Genomic DNA, 13,338 nt, shown 5'->3' on the forward strand with positions numbered 1-13,338 from the left:
TCTTACCAGGTTACACAGCAGAGAGGGCTGACAATTTGGCTGTGTTTTGGGATATGCATTCTCCAGAAACCCACAGTGCCTAGGAAAGCTTCTGTCTCCTTTGTGTTGGTGGAGATATAACTGCTGTTGTATTGATAACATCCACTGGGATCTGATGACACCCATCCAGCTATTTTAGTCCTTAAAAGTGGATTTCTGGAGCAGGTCTCTTGACCTTACTTTGTTTGGTGATAAAACCAGCTTTAGCAGAATTTGGATCATTTTCTTCCCTTTCTCAAACAATTCCTCTGCTGTGTTGTCCCATGCCATGACATCATCAGTATACTGTAGGTGCTCTGCGGCTTCATCCAGCTCTAATGCAGAGTGGATCAGTCCATGGCAGATGATGGGGCTGCGTTTCCAGCCCTGGGGCAGTCAATCTCAGGTGTACTGGATTCTCTTCCAACTGAAAGCAAAGTCTGGCCTGTATTCTGCTGCCAAAAGAGTCGAGAAAACCACATTTGCACTGTCAATTGTAGTGTAGCACTTGGCTCCTTTTGACTCCAGTTCATACTGGAGTTCCAGCAGGTCTGGCACTGCAGCACTCAGAGGCAGCGTGACCTCATTCAGGGCACGATAGTCCAGCGTCAGCCTCCACTCTGCACTGGGCTTCTGCACTGGCCAGATTGCACTGTTGAAGGGTGAGCGGGTTCTACCAATCACTCCCTGACTCTCCAGTTGATGATCAGTTTCTGAATGGGAATCAGGGAGTCTCTGTTGGGTGTGATATTGTTGCCTGTCCACCATCATGGTAGCAACTGGTACTCGCTGTTCTTCAACCTTTAGCAGCCCCACAACAGCAGGGTCTTCTGACAGCCCAGGCAGAAGAGACACTTGTTCAATGTCTTCTGTCTCTGAGGCAGCCAAAAGCCCACTGGTACCCTTTTTGGTCTTTGAAGTGCCCTCTCCAGAGGAAGTCTATGCCCAGTATGCACAGAGCTGCAGATCATCAGGATCACACTAAATCATCTCTCACATGGCTAATTCCCTCAGATAATGGATATCTCTCTCCATGGTCATCCACTGGTCTGGCCAATACACAGCATCTTCAATGAACTGGTACCTTGCCCTTACACTTGATCGAAGTTACCTCCAGAGGCTGAGGGCTTGAGACTCCCTTCCAATTGCCTTGTTACTGCCTCCTTCTCTGGACAGGGATCCCAGCTGCTTGGCCTCCCTGCCTTCTCCCTGCTGTGTGCCCCATTGTCCCAGCATCGGAGTAGCCAGGTGATGATGTGCTCCCCTGGAAGGTGGCTGAAGTCTTTTCTCATGTCTCTCAGCTCAAGGACAAGGATTGGGTTATAACCTCTGGTATTGCCTCTTCAGGTCCTTGGAATGGTCCCAGTTCATCCTCATCTCTCCCGATGAGGACTGATTTCTCCATGTATTTCTTCTTCTGGATAGAGGTGACTGACAGGCGTACTGGTTGGCTGTCTGGATCAGCTCTGGGGTTGGCCTCTGAGGTTTGAGTACCCATGGTGCTTGTTGGGGAGACTGCAGGAGCTGCACTCTCTGAGGCACGGGTAGCTCCAGTGCCTGTTGTAAGGGTTCTTTCTGGCTCAGCTGTGGTGTTGGTTTCTGAGGCCTGGGCAGCCACAGTGCCTCTGGATCTGTTTTTCTTGTCTAGGTATTTTTTCATGCCCTCCCACACCCCATGCCACCCCTGACCCTTCAGCCCAGGGAAGACCTCTTGGCAATATTCTTGGCACAGTTGTTGGTAACACGTAGGTCCAGACAGACATTCAGGAGAGAGAGTAAGACACATATGCTGGTCTGAACATCCCAGGGATAGTCAACATTCTCAACAGATGCTGTAAAAAGCCTACAGGTAAAAGGGGAGGATAAATCACCCCTCACCTCATCCTCTACTGTTATCACAAAGCTTCAGGCTCCACCTTGGGCTCCAAAAAAGGCTGTGGTGGTTCAGCTCCAACCAGTGGCTGAGCAGAACATGCCACTCACTCACTCCCACGGGAGAAACAGACAGAGCCTCCGTGGGCTGGCCTAAGAACAGTTTACTGGCCAAATCACCATGAAAGGAGAACAGCCCACAGTGAATTTCACTTATACCCAGTTATGACCCAGTAACTGCACAACATGACTACCAACCCGATGACTTGGCTGCACTTTGACTGCCCTGGAGGCACCAGGAGTGCCCCTCCCCAACAAGCCCGTTTTCTGGGGGAGTGGTGTTAAGTGGTGTGGAAAACAGCCTGGGCTAACTCAGCTCTCCTGTGCTGCCTGCCTGGGGAGGTTAATTCTGCCCTGGCAAGATCCAGGACAGATGGGATAGGATTGGGATGGGGATGGGATCGGGATGATGTAGTCAAGGCACCCATCGATCAGGTGGCATGTCAGTTTGCCAGGGTTGTTTGCCTGTGCAGCTGTAAAGTCACAGACTGTAGGAGGTGACAACTGCCCTATGACCTGCTCAAATCCTTCCACAAACTCTGCCAGCCAGGGACTGGCTGCTGAGGGAGGAGGAAATGTTGGAGAGACTATAACAATGATCATTAAACTGTTGCCCAGAACAGCAGTCAGGAAGATGCCCAGGAAGAGGCAGAATGGCAGGAGCTGCAGCTCCCATGGGTTCTGTAAAGGCCAGGAGGAGGAACTGGCTGCTGGAGCTGCTGTTGGACATGTGGTGCCTCTGGGTATGGATGGTCCTAACTGTGACCATCTGGTGTCTTTTCATTTGGCCAAAGGAATTCCCCACCAGGCTCAAAAATGCTCCTCATCCCAGGCAGCATTGCTCTATTGGACCTTGAACCCACTCATGTCTCTTGGACCACCTCTGGCCCTTCAGGTGACAACAGGGGTTGGTGTCTGAGCAACTCTCTCCTGGCCTCCACCCTCATTAATTCCCAGCAGCTCCCAGGCAGCCATGCTCCTTAACCTCTGCAGGGGGTCAGAGACCCCTGCCTGTCCATGCCTGGTGTCCTGTCTCATGGGGAGACAAGGAAAGGTGATTGTCCTGCCCAGCTCTGGTTTGATCAGGAGAAAGGACTCTGCTGGACACAAGGATTTCTCCCCAGCCAAGGGAGGGAAAGTCAGTGAGAACTTCAGTTTCTTTCCAAGAAGGTTCCCTGGAGCTCTAGGGAGGAGTCCAGAGGGGATGGAGAGTATGATGTCTTCACCTCCTCCTCTGCTGGGAGCTGGGCTGGGCTCCTGGGATGGGCAGTGGGAGCTCAGAAATATTGCAGTGCTGCAGAGAGACAGCTCTGGCCAGGAGCAGCTCCTCTGCCAAGCACACAGGGCTGGGGACACTGCCTGGAGGCACTGAGCAGAGACCTGTGATGCTTAGAGAGCTGACGGATGCGAGAGCTCACTGGAGGAGAAATCTCCACAGCCTCTGCCTGGTATGTCTGTGGGTGCAGGGCAATGCAGGTTCTGTTCCTGGAGGGATCTCCTAAAGCTGGGACATGGGGCAGTGTGTGGGGTCTGTCAGGAGGACAGGTTCTCTCTAGGACCAGAAAGTGCTGCCTGGAAGGGATGCCCTTCTGCCCCATCAGAGGGACAGGGCAGGACAGCTGTCTTCTCCTGGGCATGGTTGAGAGGTGCCCAGGGCTGTCCTTGTGAGCAGGGTCCCTGTGTCCCGGGGTCTGTGTGCTGGGGCAGGGACTCTGCTGCTGCCAGGGCCAGAACTCAACCTGGCTTGTGGGCTTTCCGCAGCAATAGAGACAGCAGCTGTGGGTTGAAGCAGTGACCCAGGGAAGGGCAGCACAGGTTCCTTCTTCTGTATGAAAATGCTGCCTGTGTCAGCTTCACTTCCAGCTCCAGCTGATTCTTGAGACATTCCAAAGGGGCTTTGAAAAAAAAAATCAAGAAAGCATTTTCCTGCAAGGCAGTGTCTGTTTTGACTGTTCCTCTCCTGTGGGCTGTGCTGTGGTAGATGAGAACTTATTTCTTCCCTCAAGAATATGCAATGAAAACTCAATTCTCATTCAGATGTTTGAGCTTCTCCTGAGCCCTGCACACACAGAGGTTCCCAGGGCAGAGCCCTGATGCCAGGAGGGGTCTGCAGAGCAGAGCTGAGCACAGGGCAGGTTGGATGAGGTCTGTGAGCACAGAGTGGGAGGTGACATGGGCTAAGAGAAGCAGCTGCAGGGACAGCTCCATGCAGAAGAGACATTGTCAGGCAGGGAGAAGGAGCTGCTCCCAGCAGTGTCTTGGCAGTGGGGATTTGGTACCTCCCTGATGTTCTCCACAGTGCAGTCACTTTCCCACAGTGATCCCCAGGTTTCTGTCACCCAGCACAGACTCTAAACACAGAGTTCCAGGGTTTCAGACTGAGTCATGTCCTTGGTAGCCCAACACCCAGTGAGGAGAAACTTTTGAGTGCTTGTCTGTGTGTTCCTCTCCTTACAGACTCGTGTGGAGCCTTTCTTGCTGTTTCCTCTCCTGTCCTTGTTGCCTTTGTACAACCGTTAATAGGGACTCTGAGACTCAGCATTGGTTGGGCTGGCACTGAGCTCACACTCGCTTCAGGACCCAATCTGTAGTTTCAAAGCTCTGCTCTGCCCTCGGGTGAAACTGGAGTGACAGTGCTGAAAAGCTCATTCCTATCCACAGGGGATTTAGTCTGAGATTACAACATCCCTCTATTTACTGACTGCTGCCAGGCAGGACTGAGTTCTCCAGAGCCCAAAGCTGACCCTCCTCCCAATAGTGGCACGCTCAAGACAGCAGCAAATACACCTCCCAAAAGGGACGTTCCCAAAGTCCTCCTGAATACAGAGAGTCAATCTCATGAAGTGGAAGAGGCTTTTCTCAGAGAAGAGTTCCTTAACGTCTCACTGTGCTTTTCCTCTTTGCCCAGGTCTCCACACTTGACAGCAGCAGATGTCCAACAGCAGCAGCTCCATCAGCCAGTTCCTCCTCCTGCCCTTTGCAGACACACGGGAGCTGCAGCTCCTGTACTTCTGCCTCTTCCTGGGCATCTACCTGGCTGCTCTCCTGGGCAATGGCCTCATCATCATCACCATAGCCTGTGACCACCACCTCCACACCCCCATGTACTTCCTCCTCCTCAACCTCTCTCTTACTGACCTTGGCTGCATCTCCACCACTGTTCCCAAATCAATGGCCAATTCCTTGTGGGACACCAGGGCCATTTCCTTCACAGGATGTCTGGCTCAACTCTTTTTCTTTTCATTTTTGATCTCCACGGAGTACTTTCTTCTCACTGTCATGGCCTATGACCGCTACGTTGCCATCTGCCATCCCCTGCACTACGGGACCCTCCTGGGCAGCAGAGCTTGTGTCCACATGGCAGCAGCTGCCTGGGCCAGTGGGTTTCTCTGTTCTGTGCTGTACACAGCCAATACATTTTCACTTCCCCTCTGCCATGGCAATGCCTTTGACCAGTTCTTCTGTGAAATCCCCCAGATCCTCAAGCTCTCCTGCTCAGATGACTACCTCAGGGAAACTGGGGTGATTGTGGTCGGTGCCTGTTTTGCTTTTGGTTGTTTTGTGTTCATCGTGGTGTCCTATGTGCAGATCTTCAGGGCTGTGCTGAGCATCCCCTCGCAGCAGGGACGGCACAAAGCCTTTTCTACCTGCCTCCCTCACCTGGCTGTGGTCTCTCTGTTTCTCAGCACTGGCATGTTTGCCAACCTGAAGCCCCCCTCCATCTCCTCCCTATTTATGGACCTTGTTGTGGCATTTCTTTACTCGGTGTTTCCTCCAGCAGTGAACCCCCTCATCTACAGCATGAGGAACCAGGAGCTCAAGGATGCCATGTGGAAACTGATGACTGGATTTTTAAGCAGCAATATCATATCAAAAATCGTGTAACTGATGTTATGACCACTTGCTATTTAGTCGGGTTTTTAGTGTTTTGTTTGGGGTATTTTTCCTTCTAGTTTGTCCAAGCTCTAATAACATGCTCCACGTTCATCCCATTCCTAATTCAGTATCTACAGGTCTTGTGTTACCCACAGACTGCGTAATGATGAGCTGTGCTCTCTTTGTATCAGGTTTGCCTTCCTTACTTTTGCTTTTTTCTTACATTTATTAAAAAATTACAATCAGATTTTCATCAGCTGAATCTCTCCAGTATTGTCTGAAATGGCAGTGCTTTCCCACCATGACAGACAGGAATTTCCAGGAAGTTTATACATGGCAACAGAAGAAATACTCACCTTCCCCTCTACCTGTGTTACTGTTAGTCTGTCTCTTTCATCTCCCCCATCATCCAGGTGTTTCCACCTCTCGTGATGATACAGCCATGCCTTAGGACATCTTTTCAGCAGAATAGATTGACACATGTAATTCACTTTGATCACAGGTTTCCACCTCAGCATGCTCTTTGGTCCCTGTAGATGCTGATCAACTCTCCAGTTTCTGCTTTGTGCTTCAGAGTGTTGGAAAACATCCCATCTTTCAGAAGTCTAATAAACTGTTCTGTCAGGAGTTCAGTATATTGATAAGTGACCTTTCTATGTATCTGATTCAAACTGTTCTGGGAGAGAATCTCCTCTGGAAGCTGACCCCCTTCACACGCTGCTTGGCCATAGCAGGCAGCTGAGGAGAGAGATGTCATGGTTATTAATCTGTGCACACTACACCCAGTGCATCACATCTCTGAGGGCTCTGCTTTGTGATTTGATCCCACAGCTGTGCCACAACTCTCCTTTTTACGTCCAACATGGGCAATGGTGGAGTCTGTAGGGGGCAAAACCAAAGCTGTTGGCCCCTGATTCCCACTGTGGACGAGAGAGCTGAGCCCCAGCCTGCCTTTGGAGAGCAGATACCGTGGAGCTGGGATTTAATGCCCTGGCCTTTCATTTCCGGACACTCAGACACCGTAGCACAAGTTCTCTTTTCTTGTTGCACATGTTCAGCATTTTCCCTTCAAAGCCCCTTGTTCCCCACCCTGCTTGGCATTGTAGGGGCAGACCTACCCCATCCACTCATGCCCTGGCCTGTGCCCTGTGGCTGGATGTCCCCATGGGGTCAGCAAACAGCTTTTGCCTCTCAAGAATGCTTTGGAGTCCCTGGACAGTCACGGGAGGGTTTGTTGTCAGAGGTTCAGGACTCTTTGGATTGAAGGTAGGGACTGGGGTGCGTGTTGGGGGCAACTGATTCCAGGACTCCATCCCCATCTGTCCCACAGCTGCACACCCCCACCTCTATGTGAGGATGTTAGCCCAGTCTCCCTGCCCCATAGGTAGGTCACCATGGGGTGCAGAGGCACTCTCAGGCAACACAGGACACTCAAGCAGGAGAAGGACACCAGCACCACGCCATACCTGCTCACACAAAACTCCAACCCCAGCTGATCAAACGGTGGCCCTTCTGCCCACCCCACCATGCAAAGTCTCACCGGTGACAGCCAGGTACTGAGGAGCATGGAGGGCAGAGCTCCTCACTCAGCTGCTCTTCTCCCTGTGCTGGTACCCACACACATGAGTCCCAGGGAGATGTTCAGAAGCACCACGTAGCTCAAAAGCCTCCATTGCACTTTCAGGATGTGCTCCCTCAGCCCAGCCTTGCCCAAGATGTCACAGGGAGCTGATAGATCCCAGCAGAGTGCAATACCCAGCCAGAACTATGTCACCATTGTGTGCAAAATGTAAAGTCATGGGAGGAATGAGGGAGGTTGGATGGAGAAGGTGGCAAGGCAGGGATGTTACGGGTCAGAGTTACAAATGACAGAATGGGTTTTATTAGAGGAGCAGCAACCTGCCTCATCCAGATGCCCCTGAGCAGCTGCCCACTGCTGAGTCCTTGCTGGGACAGCCCCTTCCCACCCAGGCACCTCCATCCCGTATCTCCTTGACCCATATCATCTCCATGTCAAGCAAGGCATCTCTTCTGGACTCTCACCACATTCACCAGGTGTCTTTGACTCTTTTTCTCCAACCTCTGCCCCTCCTTACCCATTTCATAGCTCTGCATGCCAGCAATGAAGGGCCCTTAATGTATCACAGAATCAAGCAGGTCTGGGTCAGAAGGGACATGCCAGATTATCTAATTCCCACACCACTGCCATGGGCAGGGACACCCTCCACTAGACCTGGGGCCCAAAGCATCATCCCAGCTGCCCTTAAACCCTTCCATGAAAAGCCATTCAGCATCCCTAGTGCCACCTCTCAGTCTGCACCACTTGCAGAGCAACACAGGCAAACATTTCAATCGCAGCACATCTACTGGCTGGGTTGGGAATGGATTGAGAGGTGTCCTGAGGAGAAAGACTTGTGGGTGTCGATTAATGAAAAGCTCAACATGAGCCACCAATGTCTGCAGGCCCCAAAGCCAACCGTGCCCTGGGCTACATCAAGCCCTACCCTACAGCACCTTTCCCATCCCATCCCTGGATGGCCAGGCTCATCTTTCTGAGCTGCAGAAGGAGCAGCAGAAGAGCTGAAGAGGTGTTGTCTGCAGGGTTTGCTTTGCCTGGAAACAACCCATGTGTGGCCAGAGGATCCTTTCTACAAAGTTGAACCTGGAAGTCTATTGATGGTCCTCTGCTGACCCCTGATCATCATCTCTGGCATTTCACTGTGTCTGTCCTGACTCATTCCCTTTGCTGGGTTGTGCCTGAGAACCCTCAGGTCACCTTTTCCATGGGGACTCACAGCAAGCTGCCTCTTCTGCCCTCCATGCTTTGGCAAGACCCATGTCAGGGACCACCCGTGGACCCAGATTCCCCATGGCTCAGTCCCACCCAGTGAGGGGTCAGGAAAGAAATGTCAAGTAGAAAGATGAGTGCAGGGGGATGCTCACAGTTTTTCAAGGGGTCTTCAGCAGCACAGTCTCTTGGGAATTCCCCTTAGAGGACAGTGGACCCCACAGTGAGGGACACACTTGCAGTCAGGCTCTGCAGCATCTCATTTCAGCCAAACCACTGCTCCTTGCTGCAGCTGCTGGGCCACCAGTGGCCTTGCTCTATAAAAAGCCCTCCCTTTTGCACCCCTGCTCTCTCAGCAGCAATGTATTCACCTCCTGCTCGCTCTGCATACACAGAAGTCAACCACACCACACTAGTCCAGCCCACTCCTGTGTGCAGACAGCTGGGGCTCATATCTTTAGAAATGAGGTTTTCTTGCCCGTCCTCAACATCAGCCCAACCGCTCTTTCAAACAGACCTGTGTCCCCACGATGCTTTGCAGGGCTTGAGCTGGGCTTGCAGCAGGATTGAAAACAGGTCTCACAGCTGAAAAGAGCAGCAGCAGCCAAGAGCTGGTGTGGGCATGCAGAGGGCTGGCCAGCTCCAAACCAGAACCAGGTCCCTTGGAAGGGACCCCAAGGATCACAGAGCTCCAACCCCCCTGCCACAGGCAGGGACACCAACCTCCAGGCCTGGAGCTACACAAGGTTGCCCAGGGCCCCATCCAACCTGGCCCTGAACACCTCCAGGGATGGGGCATCCACCCCCTCTCTGGGCAGCCTGTTCCAGCCCCTCACCACTCTCTCTGCAAAGAAATTCTGTATATCTACTGTTCCTTTGTGTCTCACACACACATCCTTTTTGTACCTCTACAGCTGTCTTTGGTCAGGTCAATCCCACTCAAAAGTGAGAGTAGGAGAGAGAGGTGGTACAAATTCGTGGCTGTTTAATGTTCATTTGAGCAAAAACCCATCATCAGTACACATAGCTATTGGCAGAGACAGGTGAGCACATCTGTGCATAGGTGTGAGTGCACCTGTACCTAGAAAATGTGCATTGGTGCCTGTAGATAGAAGAGCACACCCAGAGCTGTGTCATGCAGCTGATGTGTACAGATACCCAGATATATTTTGGTTGAAAGTCATCCAGAACACATTTATGATGCCTGTGGAAAGCTGGACACTGTGGACAGGTTGGGTGTGGACATGCTGTCATGGACAAGGCATGTGGGTAGGCGTTGCTCCCCCAGGCTGAGAGATGACAATTCCCAGCAAGAACTGGTGAAGTCCAGCGATGGGAATGACACATGGCAGGTTCATGGTGATGGGGAGAAACGTGCTATTGGCCTACAAGGGGTCCTGGAAAACCCAGTCTGCCTGGTGAGTGGAAATGGGGTTGGGAAGGGAAAGGTGGAGAGCATGGTCCACTGAGGAGCTGGGTCAGCTCAGGAGAGAGAAGGCCAAGGTAGATAATCCTCCCTGTGCCCTTGCCATGCTGGAGCGTTATCTGGGACGGCTGTGTGAGTGGCTCAGCGTGGCAAATGTTGTGGTGTTCATCTCTGCAATGTGAGGCTGCAGAGAGAAGAGTAAACCACGTTATTTAATCTGTGGGCACTGAGCCCTGCACAAGCAGCAGGCCCAGGGCTACAGGAGCGTTGAAGAAAGCTGTGTGCTTAACATAAGCTGGGAACAAATCAGCCAATTCCTCTGAGTGCATCAGGTATGTTCTTGGTAGGGACTCCCCAAGTCAAGTCACGAGTACTTACCTGACCCAGAACATCCCAACCCTGCATCCCTTGCTCCACTTTTAGGCACCAACTCTGTGCCACTACACATCTTATTACGTCCAGCATGGGCAATGGTGGAGTCTGTTGGGGGCAAAACCCAAAGCTGTTAGCCCCTGCTTGCCACTGTAGATGAGAGAGATGATTCCCAGGCTGCCTTTGGAGAGCAGATCCCGTGGAGCTGGAATTAGCCTGTTTGCCCCTAATTTCACCCCACTTCTGGTAGCAGTGGTTGCATCTGTGGTTGCATCTATTGCATCTGTGGTTGCAGAGCAGGGATGCTGGGGTTTGACTGAATTTCACCCAACTTGTAGAATCATTTTCTCCCCTTGCCCAACCTGCTGACCTTCCCTGGCTGCTCTGTTCCCATGTGGCCAACTAGCACTGAGCAGCTTGTGTCTGGCTCACGGGCGGTGGGGAAGTCTCAAACCACAACCACAGCTCGTCCCCTTTTCTGCAGCCTTTGGTTTCAGAGTATAACAAGCACTTTAAAACTGGGATGGAGGTGAGAACTGAAGAGTGAAATTGAGAAGACTTGTGTGCTGTGTTAGAGGCAGTTTAATAGGTCAAGCAAAAGCCGTGCAGACAAGAAAAGCAAACCAAGGAATCCATTCACTGTGTCCCATGGGCAATAAGGTGCTCAGACATCCCCAGGTAAGCAGGGCTGCATCGTGTGTAACGGTTCCTTGGGAAGACAAATGCCATCACTCTGAACATCACCCCTGTCTGCTCTTCTTTCCACATCATTATATGCTGAGCGTGATGTCATAAGGTATGGGATATCCCTTTGGTCATCTGGGGTCCTCTGTCCTGTCTGCGTCCCCTCCCAACATCATGTGCACTGTGGGTGTGCTGCTGGCATGGCTGGCTGTGGCTGGAGCTGTCCAACCACCCCCTGTATCCTCCTGGGGTGCAGAATAAGCAGTTGAGGATCCCCCATGTACCAGTGTCGTGATAAATAAATCAGTGCCCTGCACAGTGGTGGCTCTGGGTTACATCTGGCACCACCACTCTCCCTTTTCATGATGCAGGGGCGGGAGAGGAGCACGATGCTCTTCCATGACTGGGGGGTATTTCCCCAGGGACAAAGCCTGGGCTGAAATGTACCCTGACCATGAGCATTCCAATCACCCACGGAGCACAGTAGGGTCCTCACACTGTACTGGGGGTCTGGGAAAGGTACTTGCCTGTGTTCCAATGCCACGTCTCCCCTGACACTGTCAGGCACCGGGGAGCACTGAGGGCAGAGCTCCTCACCCAGTTGCTCTCATTCCTGTGCTGGTAGCCACACGTGTACGTCCCTGCACTCCTCAGGGTGACATTCACCACCGTGGAGTAGCTCAGCTGATCCTGTTGGGCTTTCAAGCTTAACTCCTCCAGCCCATCCTTGCAGAAGGTGACGATTCGGGTAGCAGGATGCAGCTTGCTAATGGAGCAGCGAAACAAAACCTGTTCCACCTCCTGAGCACTGGAGCTTTTCAAGAAGAGTTCAGGAACTGGGAGGTCACCTTCAGAGATGGCAGAGGTATTCCCCAGGACAATGTTGATGTTGTTTGGGATGCAAAACTCAAACATGAGAATAAACTTCTTCCCTCACCCCATCTCCACCCTCGTAGATCTGTCTTGTCCAGCCCATCCTGTGCTCACCATCACCCGTGGAGTTGCAGATGTCCTGGGTGGTCACAATGGCACCTGTGTCAAGGGGCAGGCAGGGTTTTGGTTAGAGTTGCAGCAACCCAGCTCACCCAGGAGCCCCTGCTGGGTCCCCACTGCTGAAACCCATCTGGTTTAGCACCTTCCCACCCATGCATCTCCATCCTGCATATCCTCAGTCTCCTTGTGTGACACCACCCCTAGCCTGTTATGGGTGAGTTTGTTTCTCCAGATGGACGTCCCTGAATCCCAAAAGGCCCATTTGCCACCTCTACAGAGTTTCATTCCTGAGCTGAACCCCTCCCCTTATAGGTATTCTAAAAGCATGCCTGATGTGCAGAGCCACACGCTAGCTGGAGGAAGCAACCATCTCTGTCCCCTTCTCAAAGCAGATCTGCCCCTCATTGCTGCAGGGCTGCTCCACACACCTTTCCCCATGCTCCCCTGCGCCCTCCAGGCCTGATCCCCAAGGCAAAGGAATCCCCCAACTCACCGAGCAGCAGCAGCAGCAGGAGGAAGGCAGGGGGAAGAGGAGGCAGCATGGCCCATCCCATCTGCCCCAGCATGTTTTGGGGTGCTGCAGGAACACCCTCTCTTCTGGAAGTGTCAGCTTTGTTCTGAGCAGGGGATAATGGTTCAAGAGCCCAGGGCTCACAGTGCCCCTTGGGCTGCTCCTGTTGTATTTCTGTGGCTAGCAGAGCATCTCCACAGCGAGAGGCTGTGATGAGTGGGGGGCCTGACTCAGCCCCCACTGCGGACACTGCTCCATCAGAGCCCCCGCTCTCCTTTCCGGACCCTCAGACAGCACAGGCTGTGCTGGCTTGTCCCTCCTGTTCAGAATCCTGCCTGCAAAGCCCTCCTGCCCCTTGTCCCACAAGGACCCACAAACATCTCTGGGGCCAGACCTACCCCATCTTTCTCTTGCATGGGCTGTCGCCCATAGATGCACGTCCCCAGTTCCCCAAGGGGGCAGCAAGCAACACCCCCCCACCCCCACTCAGAAACAAACTGTGGAGCTCAGGTGAATGACAGGAAGCTTTTGTGTGGGAGGCTTGAGTCTCCACAAGGCTTTTGTAGAAGCTGGGGTGCATGCTGGGGGCTGCTGAGGCTGAGACCACATCCCCATTTGTTATACAGCCGCAATAACACCCCTGTCTCTTGGGGGATGCTTTCAGCCCAGTCCCTCTACCCCACAGATGTGGGGCTGTGGGGTGCATAGGGTCTCTGAGGGAATCTCAGCTGGGGGAAG

At 52.6% G+C, this 13,338-nt stretch overlaps 1 protein-coding gene across 1 annotated transcript; it reads left to right on the forward strand.

The window, feature by feature from the left end:
• Nucleotides 1–4,881: 4,881 nt before the first annotated feature.
• On the forward strand, nucleotides 4,882–5,835 carry LOC311202395 (olfactory receptor 14A16-like; the record flags this gene model as incomplete). Its single annotated transcript, XM_084276987.1, has 1 exon — nucleotides 4,882–5,835. The coding sequence occupies one exon, from the start codon at nucleotides 4,882–4,884 to the stop codon at nucleotides 5,833–5,835; it is 954 nt and encodes a 317-aa protein (XP_084133113.1).
• Nucleotides 5,836–13,338: the final 7,503 nt, after the last annotated feature.

Source organism: Gallinula chloropus, assembly GCF_964237585.1.
Source record: "Gallinula chloropus genome assembly, chromosome: 30".
Taxonomy (NCBI): domain Eukaryota; kingdom Metazoa; phylum Chordata; class Aves; order Gruiformes; family Rallidae; genus Gallinula; species Gallinula chloropus.